At 38.8% G+C, this 11259-nt stretch overlaps 2 protein-coding genes and 1 non-coding gene across 3 annotated transcripts; 1 reads left to right on the top strand and 2 right to left on the bottom strand.

The window, feature by feature from the left end:
- Window positions 1–12: 12 nt before the first annotated feature.
- On the bottom strand, window positions 13–1575 carry LOC119070166 (acyl-lipid (8-3)-desaturase-like; the record flags this gene model as incomplete). Its single annotated transcript, XM_037174482.1, has 4 exons — window positions 1272–1575; window positions 524–838; window positions 292–464; window positions 13–234 (listed from the first exon to the last, which is right to left on the bottom strand). Coding segments are annotated over exons 1-4 (918 nt in total), but the record flags the coding sequence as incomplete, so codon positions are not given.
- A 2061-nt stretch (window positions 1576–3636) lies between these two features.
- Trnas-gcu lies at window positions 3637–3719 on the top strand. The gene has a single exon. It is a non-coding gene; the product is annotated as a tRNA-Ser (tRNA).
- Window positions 3720–4588: 869 nt separating this feature from the next.
- On the bottom strand, window positions 4589–11098 carry LOC119070165. The gene has a single exon (XM_037174480.1). It carries the CDS (start codon window positions 11096–11098, stop codon window positions 4589–4591), a length of 6510 nt encoding a protein of 2169 aa, XP_037030375.1.
- Between the last annotated feature and the right edge of the window lie 161 nt (window positions 11099–11259).

The raw sequence follows: 11259 nt of genomic DNA, 5'->3' as shown, positions 1-11259 counted from the left end.
TCGTAAGCCGGCATAAGTGTGACTCAAAGCAAAGTTTAGGAATGCGTAGGAACCAGCCATCCAGGACGAAAAAAACCAAACCGAAAAACCAACTAAATATAAGTAAATGACATAATGTGCAATCAATGCCAATGTTTCTGTGTACAGCCTGTTTTTGATGAGGAATTTGGGTGCTTTGTAAAATCTCCAAAATATTCCGCCTAACAAAGGACTGACAAGCGGGAAGAAGTATGTCTGAATTCAGAATCATTTTAATATTAGGACACGTTCGTTTAGATTCCCTGAATTTACCTGATGCCTAATGAGAAATCCCTTGCCTTCAGCATTGTTTTTCACAACTTTTGTGTTGTACGCCAACAATGGAACTGTGCTCAGATCAATGTCATGGTTCAACCGTTGTGGCATCGCGTGGTGCCGATTATGTCCCCGTCTCCACCAAGTTGCGGAAGCGCCTCCAATGGTTCCTAGCGAATAATTTAAAGTTTTGATCATCGCTTCTTGTTATAAACGTTCCAATTGTTACCGTGCAAGAAAATTTGGAAATATCGATCGAACTTTGGAAATCCTAAGAAAGAATAGTGACCACACTCGTGTCCCACCCAAGCGACGCGTCCTTGCGAAAAACCAATCAAAAATATTCCAGCATATTTAGCAACATTGTATGGCCATTGTAGCAGTAAGTATCCAACATACCACATCGCCAGCAACTCAACCATGCGTACAGCATTGTATGTATGAGAAGGTTCGAAAAATCCTTCCTTAACCAGGTCCTTGTAGAGCTTTGTAAAATCTTCTGATAGGGCGCGATTCTTTTTCAGCACTTGAGGGTCTAATTCGACTTAATTTAACAATGAAAAAAAAATCTAACTCAGGATCATAATGTGCAAAATTTGCAAACTTTAGTTGCCTCCGTTGGATAATAGTTATTTATGACATCGAGTGCGAAGTACTTATTAGGCTCTATATGTGTAATTATGACACGAGGCCGCTGGCCGTGTGTCATAATACACATCGTAAGCCTAATCAAGTGCTTCGCACAGAGATTCATACAACGTTTTGTGTAACAGAGCGATCTAAAGTTCGCAGTTTTCGAACATTATGATCTCGAGTTGCATAAATCGTTGTATGAATCTCGGTGCAAAGTACTTTATTAGGCTCACGATATGTATTATGTTTATTACACCGCCTGCGGCCTCGTGTCATAGTTACACATCTAGAACCTAATAAAGTACTTTACACTTGATGATAATAAATATACAAACAGTACATACGATCAATGTCCATCACTGGACGTTTCTTAAACGATCCCATCATTTTCTTGACTTTGTCAAAAGATCGATGATGGAATTGTTGAATTGCATGGGTACCATCCTCGCCAGGTTTTGTATAATCTAAAATTATACTTCCTCCTGGATGTCTTTTGATAAATTCGGTAACATCATAGAAATAGCCATCAAATATTATCTCCTTCCTCTCCATGCTGCTACTTTCTTTTATCACCAATCACTTTACCTGGAGGTCGTCCACTTTGACGGAAATCGCTCTGTGAAATGCTCGCGATCACTTTACACAAGGATATTTTGTATTACACTAATTCTACACAAATTCAAAATTTATACATATAGCAGACAAGACAGCCGCTGCGCTCTGTATTTTTATCGTAAAACAACGTTCTAATAATGCTTATCAAAACTAAGTACAGTGTGCGTTAGAAAACACAATTTTAGATTTATCAGAGTTATAAAAGTCGTCGATGTTCAAACCCTAGTCAATTAAGTGCAAGGCTGCATTCCTCCCTAAGTATACAGCCTTGATTAAGTGCTTCACAGTATATGATATTTTGGCGTGAAATTTGAATTCGCTAAGGGATTTTAAAATTTTGTGCCAAAATACCCTAACCTGAAAACACTTTATTGATGGGGAACATCGATGACTGAAACTCTTAAAAACATCAAATATGTTTTGAAGATTCCAAACTAAAAAAGATGGTAATGTCTTCATTTATTCTTGGAACGAATGCAATTACAGAAAACCAATGCAATGTTATTTAACCGTTATTATTCGCGCGTCGACGATCATATCTGCTGTTAATAATGCAGTAACTCACATGAACTCAGCGCGCTTGTATCAAAATGTGGTTTAATTAGCATTTTTAACTGAAAGCGAAATATTACATTATTGATTTGAAATTAAATTTTCTTCGTTGTATTATTGCAACATTGTACATTACCTGATTGCGTGTTAAACAATTTACAATAACACTTTAGCTTTTGCTAAGCTGATGGACTTACGCTACTCTTTTGGATTCTATTCCGTCTTCGACTCGTGTTTCATGCACCAGTTATGAATACCTAAATTGGATTGTAAAATTAAAAGCAGAACTTTTGTCGCTCATTTCCCTATGAACCAAGGCTTATTTTCGGGACAACGAAGGTATGACAATTGATATCTTAACACTAGATAAACAGAAGCATTTATCAATTGGTGCCATAGATTACTAGTTCTTGTATCTCATTTTTTAAACAAGCATAGCAAGTACGGGGTTGTTGTACTTGTAAGAATCGAACAATACAGATAGTCAGTCTTCTACTATTTCAAGTTTATCTATGCACAGGAAGTTGTAAAATGGGGTTGTTTCGGCCACACGATGTGTTTTTCAAACTAGCTTTCCATGGGATGCATTCAGTGACAAAAGCCACTTGGCAACTTGTTGTATAAATAACTATTTGACATCAAACAAAAAATGGAATAATTGTAAATCGATTAGCGTGTTATCAAAATTTTTAGAGAAAATCGGTATCGCTCAATTTGTCCCAAAATCAATTTATTTTTGCCAAATCAATTTCGACATCAAATAGATGCCATCATCAGTGGCTGAAAACATTATTTTCGTGAGGACTAAATCATAATACATCGTATAGCAACACACATACCACGAATGTTTATATAATAAATTGAGAAACGAATTAAAAAGCGTGCTTCGTCATATATGACTCTAATGCTAAACTAAAATACATTATTTCAAAATTAGAATAACAACTTAGCAAACTAATCACCGGTCAACTTACTACAAATTTAAACATTGGTGGTCACAAACATTAAAAATCTTTAAATTAATCAACGAAAGAAGTCTGTAACAACAGACATTCAACTAGACAATCAGTATGTTTGTTGAGACAATTCGGTGTCTTTTTTATCGCAATCTAGAATGTCTCTGTTGATTACTTTCTCGATAGACAATTTTAACATGTGAACATCTTCCCATAGCGGTGTGTGACCAGTAGAAATCGCATGATCACATAATGCGCTATGTTCATTGTTACTGATGTTATATTTATGCTGACCAGTTCTACCCTTCAAATACTGTAAGGTCTGACTTACATATCTACATCCACAACTACATGGAATAGAATAGACAACATGTGATTGTTTCATCTTTCAATTTACTGAAAACTGACTTCTTTAGGGTGTGTTAGAAATATGGAACGTTTCAAAAGTCTATAAAATTTTGACAAACCATTCTAATATAGAATTTACGAGTAAGTATAACGGCTTGCTAATAAATGCTGGAAATAAAAAAAATCAGTTAAAAACTGAACATTTACTCCCACGTAACTAACTCTCTCGAAGGCACACGACAGGGTGGCCGAGCGGTCTAAGGCGTTGGACTGCTAATCCAATGTCCTCTGCACGCGTGGGTTCGAATCCCATCCTCGTCGAATTTTTCCTTTCGTTTTCTTATTTTTTAGCGATTTCTGCTTGGAGTTTTTTATAATCACATTGCTGTGCTGACTCTTAAGAGGCATGTTCATCTAGCTAAAATTATAGCCTACATTTTTGTGTTTCGTATTCTATAAAAGCGCATTAACCACTACGAAGTAGTAGCTTTCAATAAAAATTTGCTAAACCATGGCAAGACTGTTGTTGAAAACGCGTCTAATGCTTGATCCAGAAACTAAGTTTGATAGCAGTAAAACACCAGACAATTCATTTTTGTGGTGTTTATTCGATAACGCTTCAAATTCTAAAAAAACGGTAGACAAATAGTTCAAACAGTTCAAATCGTAACGAAATTAAACAACAAATTCCTCACTTTTAGTATTCTCAGCTCTCGCGTTACAACTTTCATGAACAAATGACTTGTACCGTGCAATGATAGAATCCTTTGAAATTGAATTAAAAAAAAAAGTAATTCACGCAAACCCAAAATGAAAAAGATTTAAATCAATCTTACTAGGTGTCAACAAGAATTCAACAAATCCAAAGGAATCGCTTCTTTTGATCAACGATTCGGCAAATTCTAATAAAAAATGAAACAAAGAAAAAAAACTGTCAATAGACGCATGAATCTAATTAGAAAATCCTTTAAACTCGAACTTACGACAGTGAAACCGTTAAAACGATTACAACAATTGCACAGCACAAACTTTCACAAAATTTATAGGACCAATTCAATTGATGATAATTACTGATTAGCAAAATTTCGATAAAATTCAACAACATCACATTGATGTGCTCTTGACTATTAAAAAACCTTTATCGTAATAAAGAACACTTCCGTCGATCAATCAAACGTCAAAGTTATTGTCTAAGCAATTCGTCCAATCGGGCAATCGTTATCAGTGTTGTCGGACATTCTCCCCCCCGTTAACTGGTTCGAAGAATCCGGCTTAACCAATGTAGGAGCATCAACGTCCAGTCGGGCCAAATGAGAAACGGGACGTTCAAATATTGTACCAGTAGCAGTGCGAACGCGAGCCTTTCGAACTTGCCCACTCTTGTCCATAAAAGTTTCAACAACAATTCCCTTCGGCCATGTATTTCGTTTAAAACTCGAGTCCACCAAAAGGACAACATCGTGGACTTTTAATGGTTCAACCTTTCGAAACCATTTGGTGCGTCGCATCAGAGTCGGCAAATATTCGACAACAAATTTCTGCCAAAATTTTTCACTCATCGCTTGTATCGTCCGCCAATTCTGTCGCAGCAAATCTGCATCAATGAATTCTCCAGGAGGCTTCGTACCATTTGATGAGCCAAAAATAAAATGATTTGGCGTTAAAACCTCGTCGTCGGGATGTGCCAATGAAACGTATGTTAAAGGTCGTGAGTTCACAATGCGTTCCACCTCCACAAATAAACTTTTTAGCATTTCGTCGGTAGGGTAACGAACGGTTAAAACTTCGTCCAAACAAACTTTGACAATGCCAACCATGCGTTCCCAAACGCCGCCCATGTGTGCACCTTTGGGAGGATTGAAAGACCAAGAAGTTTCGGAAGTGACAAATTCCTCCCGTATTTTCTCATAATCCAATTTGGCCAATTCCAAAGCCAATTCTGCGGTAAAAACGTTGTTTGCTCCATGAAAATTTGTGCCATGATCCGAAAAGTACTTCCGTGGAGTACCCTTACGTCCTTCGAAATTGCGTATCGCCATGATGCATGAGCTGGTATCCATCGAATGCGCAATTTCTAAATGAATAGCCCGTGTCGTCATGCAAGTGAAAAGTGCTCCCCATCGTTTCTGTGTACCACGATTGACGATGACATAAAGTGGACCAAAATAATCAACTCCAGTGAAAGTAAACGGACGAGTAAAAACAGCCAAACGAGCTTCTGGAATTGAACCCATTTCCGGAATTCGTGGTATCGCTGCCGAATTCTTGCACTTTTGACAATTGTCCCGAATGCTATTCACCACCACTCGTAATTTCGGAATCCAAAATTTTTGACGAATTTCATTGAGAACGGTTTGATGATGCAGATGACGATACTTTCGATGATAGGAATCGACAATGAGACGAGTAACAAAATGATTTCTATCCAAAATTATCGGACGTCTAGCGGTTTCAGAAATCGAATGTGCATTATCGAGGCGACTCATTACACGCAAAACACCAAATTTGTCCAAATACGGTGAACATGTTCGAATGATGCTTGCGTTGTCAAAATCCTTGTGTTTGTCCAAAGGTGCAGTTTCATTCCAACGGATGATCAAAATTTCTTCCTTGAAACTTTCGTATTGAATTTGGCGATACAAACAATTTTCGGCTGCCAATAATTCGTTGCTGGCTAAAACACCGAAAGAACGTTCTTGAGGTTGTAGCTTAGAATTGCGAATAAATCTCAACACAAACGCCATTGTACGATGAAGTCGATTCCAGTGTGGAAAATTTTCATAAACCAACAAAGTGTTCATTGGAACATGCAGATGTGTCAGCAAATAGAATGGGCGTACTTCCTCCTCTGTTGTAAAATCTGGCTCATCCAAATCGAAAGAAAATTCCGGATTTTGATTTCGAAGAAACTCAGGACCAGCAAACCAGCGAGATGACGACGATAACTCGGGCAATGTCTCCGTCTTTGTTGCCTCATCCGCAACATTAAATTCGGAGGGAATCCAGCGCCATTGAGCATTAATTTTCGAATCCAATATCTCGCCGAGTCGAAAAGCCACAAATTGAGAATAACGGCGTGGTTCGGTATTCAACCAGAACAAAACCGTTTTTGAGTCGCACCAAAATATAATTTTTTCGAAGTCCAAACTGTAATGACTTTGCAAAATACTCTCGGCGAAACGATTACCAAGCACGGCACCTTGTAGTTCCAAGCGTGGAATAGACATCGGTCTGTTCGGAGCAACTCTTGATTTAGCACCAACCAAGCAACTGTCGACGCCATCCTGGTTTTCAATACGAAAATATGCTGCTGTTGCATACGCTTCTATACTTGCATCAACGAAAACGTGAAGTTGAATTGATTTTGGCCGAGTCGGTGACAGCCTTGTTGAGTACAAACGAGGAATATGCAAATGTTCAACTTGCATCAGATGTTTAACCCATTCCAGCCACCTTGACTTGAGCGAAAGTGGTAGTTGAACGTCCCAACCGATATCGTGTCTCCAAATTTCTTGTATCAAAACTCTGGGATGTATCAATAAATGAGCCAAAAATCCCAATGGATCGAATACGGACATTACGACTCGTAGCACTTCGCGTTTAGTTGGACAATGTTCTTCCGTCATATTTTTCAGCTTTATGAACTGGAGAGAATAAGTAAAAGTGTCGGTTTTCGTATTCCAGTACATACCAAGAATTCGTTCAACATCAATGTCCAATTTGTCCACTAAAATCTTGTCATTGAATTCTGGGCTTCCATTGATAGCTTCTAGCACTTGCTGATTGTTCGAAATTAAATTTCGCAGCTCAAAGTTTGCATGTCGGTGAATGAATTGCACATTCTTGATCAATTGTACAGCCGAGTCGACATCATGGGCACGTTCAATCATATCATCGACGTAGTGGTTTTTTGTAATCGCCTCTACTGCCTTCGGAAACTCTCGTTCAAATTCTTTTGCATTTTTGTTCTTGACAAACTGAGCAACAGCCGGGGAACAATTTGAGCCAAATGTCAAAACGTTTACGACAAATACTTCTGGTTCCTTATTAGCATTTCCGTCACGCCAAAGAAAACGTTGTGAATCTTGATCCTCGTTGTTCACATAGATCCGGTGAAACATCTCAATGATGTCAGTGCTCAATCCAATACAAGCCTCCCGAAAACGTCGTAAAATGTCTGTAAGAGGTACCAATTGATCGGGTCCAGCCAACAATTCAGAATTGAGAGAAACCCCTTTGACCTTTGCAGCACCGTCCCAAACCAAACGTAATTTTTCTGGTTTTTTTGGGTTGAAGACAGGAAAAACCGGCAAATACCAGGTTCGTGGCCCATGTTTCTGACGTTCTTCGTAACTCAGCTTGCGAATATAATCTTTGTTGATAAAGTCCTTGAAGTAATCGCAAATTCTTTTGGCCAGATGCGGATCTTTTCTCATTTTTGACTCGACACATTCTAATCGTCGTTTAGCCATGTCGTAACTATTGGGCAATGTGACGTCATCCTTACGCCAGAGTAATGAGGCTTCGTAGTGATTGTCTTTCTTTATCGTTGACTTTTCCAAAATGTCGTAAGCTCTTATCAATTCTTTGGACCCCACGACACGATCAGGTATTTTCACATCAAACGATTCAAGTGAAAAATATTCTTTGACCAATTGATGAAGATTGTTGTCGGATGATTGACATACACACATGTTCAAGCTAATTTTAGTCGAAATTCCTGATGAAATCATCTCATCATTCGGGCCTTGAACGACCCAACCAAGCCGCGTTCTACAGGCGATTGGTTGATTCCAATTTCCTTCAATCGTCTCAAGTGACACCATTAATCTCGAATAATTCAATCCAATGATCATTTGCGGTACGGCATTCCTGTACGGCGTAATTGGAAGGTTCTTGAAATGTGGAAATTTGCTGAGCCAATTCTTCGTAATAGACTGCGATGGCAATTGCAATTTGTTCACTGTTCGAACATCATCAAGAGTAAATTCCTCTGCGCCATCATAAATTCCACTTATTTGAACAGAAACTATGCGAGAATCTGATTCGACTTGAGAGTCACCAAATGACCATTTCACGCATAAACTTTCCTGGGATCCGTGTAAACCAATTTTTTGAGCCAACGTTCGGTCCATAGTTGTCAAATTCGACCCATCATCGAAATAAACGAAGATTCTTGTCGATACGCCATTGAAAAATAAGTTCACCGGAACGATTCGAAATATTTCCGGAAACTTTAACACTGATGATGCCATGGAATTGCAAGTTTTATTGGTAGCATTGATGTTGGAAACCTGCTTCTCGGACTCGTCTGTTTTCGAATCGTTATGCAATAACACATGATGAAAAAGGCTGCAACCAGCAACGCCACAAAGAATTTTTTGTTGACAGTTAAAATATCGATGATTTCCAAGACAACAGCCACACAAATTGTTGCTTTTCACTAATTTCCATTTGTCGGGACGTTTTAGTCTCTTAAACGTTTCGCAATATGCCAAAACTTTGCAGATGTCCTTTTTACAGGCTGGACATACTTTGGAGTTCTTTGTGGAAACTGCAGCAGAATTTTGCGATTTTGCCTCTGTCTTTGCCCCATTGTGGACGTTAACATAATTGTCTTTTTTGGAACTCTTGGATTCAATTTCTTTGCGAGCATTCTTAACCTCCGCCGATGTATCGACGGTGACAACATCGCTAGCAACAGTCGCCAACTCATACAGCCAATTACCAAAAATCGCAACGTTCACATCACGGACTTGATGTTTGTAGAATGCCCAATTTAGCTGAATTTGTGATGGCAACTTGTCTGTTAAGGTTCTCATTAAATTTGGATTCCGTAAATGTTCAACCGCACCAAACGATTCAATAGTCGCACACAAATTTTTTACGGAAATCGAAAACATTATCAACGATTTCAAATCGTCAGATTTCGGTGCCGTAGTTCTGTCAATTTCCTCCAAAAGTGATTGAATGATCAACTCCGGTCGACCAAACATGAGACGGAGTGTTTCCATGACGCCAGGTACAGAATCAGGATGCAGAAGTCGACTTTTGACTGCTTTCATTGCAACACCTTGTAGACTATCAGTCAACCGAGACAAATTTTCGTGGTTCATCAAACCGCACGACATTGTCGAATAGACAAAGGCACTTTCAAACATTTGCCATTTTGTAGGTTCTCCAAAAAACTGTGGCAATCGTCGATTCATGGTGTGTCTTGATGCTATCTGGTTTGCAGTCAACTCCACATGGGTGAAACATATCTTTCGAAAATCAATCGGCTGGTGTCCACTATATGGGATAATCGACGAATTATTTTGATATCTCGATGGATTAGAACTGTTCATTTCACTTGGTGCACAATTTACTGATGCTGGTAATGTGTTGCCGGCTGGTGTGTTTCCAGCTGGTGTGTTTCCGGCTGGTACGGATGCATTCGAATTGGACTGTCGAATCGGATGCTCGAATGTTCTAGTTGACTGATGATGTTTATCTACATATGGTAGAAACGGCTTCGATGTTTTGCTTTTTGAAAATCCAAATCGGTCGTTATCTATTCTTGGACGCTTGACATCATGTGAAAAAATTTGTGGTCGAAATTCCTGTGGTGCGTTGGTGAATTTGAACCCAGTGGAAAATCGATTATTTCTACTTTCATCCGCTTTCTTGATGACACACGAATTCGTTGACGGCAATTGATTTTCTTTTCCAAAACAAAACACGGACTGACGAATCGTCGGATCAGCGAGATGTAATTTCGATGGTTGGATGAGATTTGGACGCTTTTGTTTTCTCCGCACTCCTCCAATTATCGGTTCATTATTATCAGTGACAACAGAATACGTTGTTTCCAAGTCGTTGTCGTTAACTCTTGACTGCAATGGTTTACTATGTGAAACCTCTGTCGTATTAAACGCACGATGACTTAAGGCACAAAATGGATTACTGCACTGACACAGCACTTCAGTCGACGAACCACTAAGCTTTCCAATTGTTGTTCTTGCTTTGTCAATTGGTGGATTCGATGTCGATAGTTGATTGTCTGTCAATAATGGACCCATTGTTTTTCGTTGTACAGTATGTGATGATTTCGGTTGGCGAACATTTGCTGAAGATTGTGCCAATGGAACAAAACGTTGATTTATATTGGTCAATTCATGGTCACCCAACGAAATTGAAACGTCATCCATGGTGAACTTGTTCGTGTAATCCTTCGATAAATCATGCATATCCTTTGTCCACCGCAAAACATTTTCAAATGACGATTCGTCTATTATCTTTTCTTCGCCTTGTGGTACTTCTAACTCGTCGTCCTCCAAAATTGAATATTTTCGTCGTAAATATTCACGATCACGTTTTTCACTTAATGCACGGTCTTCTTCCAACCTTTGTAATGCCAAATTTCTGCTTCTCTTGGATGAAACAGATGACATTGAATCAAAACTTTTCGTCTCTCGCCACATCACCTTTTGCGGAGGGCGATTTTCTTTGTCTTGATGAGCCAACGATGAACTTTTCGGTAGCGTATATTTGCATTTATCGCATTGCCAGTCTCTCGTTGAAATAGAACTTCTGACACCCACACAAGTAAAATGGAACCATGAATCACAGCAATCACACTGTACCATATCATCCGTATCGACATTTGGGCAACATTGACAGCTCCTTGTTGAATAAACGTTTGGTGCTTTGGATGCCATTGTACCAATAGATGTGATGGATGACGTTGTCGTGTAGACCATAAAAAATTTGAAGAATGTTGAAAACGCGTCTAATGCTTGATCCAGAAACTAAGTTTGATAGCAGTAAAACACCAGACAATTCATTTTTGTGGTGTTTATTCGATAACGCTTCAAATTCT

Source organism: Bradysia coprophila (assembly GCF_014529535.1).
Source record: "Bradysia coprophila strain Holo2 chromosome X unlocalized genomic scaffold, BU_Bcop_v1 contig_526, whole genome shotgun sequence".
Classification (NCBI taxonomy): Eukaryota; Metazoa; Arthropoda; class Insecta; order Diptera; family Sciaridae; genus Bradysia; species Bradysia coprophila.
Note: the sequence above shows the minus strand (reverse complement) of the source record. Positions and strands in the feature narration are given on the sequence as shown.

Bases quoted from the DNA above. Each gene is read 5' to 3' on its own strand.
- LOC119070165 (XM_037174480.1), bottom strand. From the start codon at position 11,098: ATGGCATCCAAAGCACCAAACGTTTATTCAACAAGGAGCTGTCAATGT.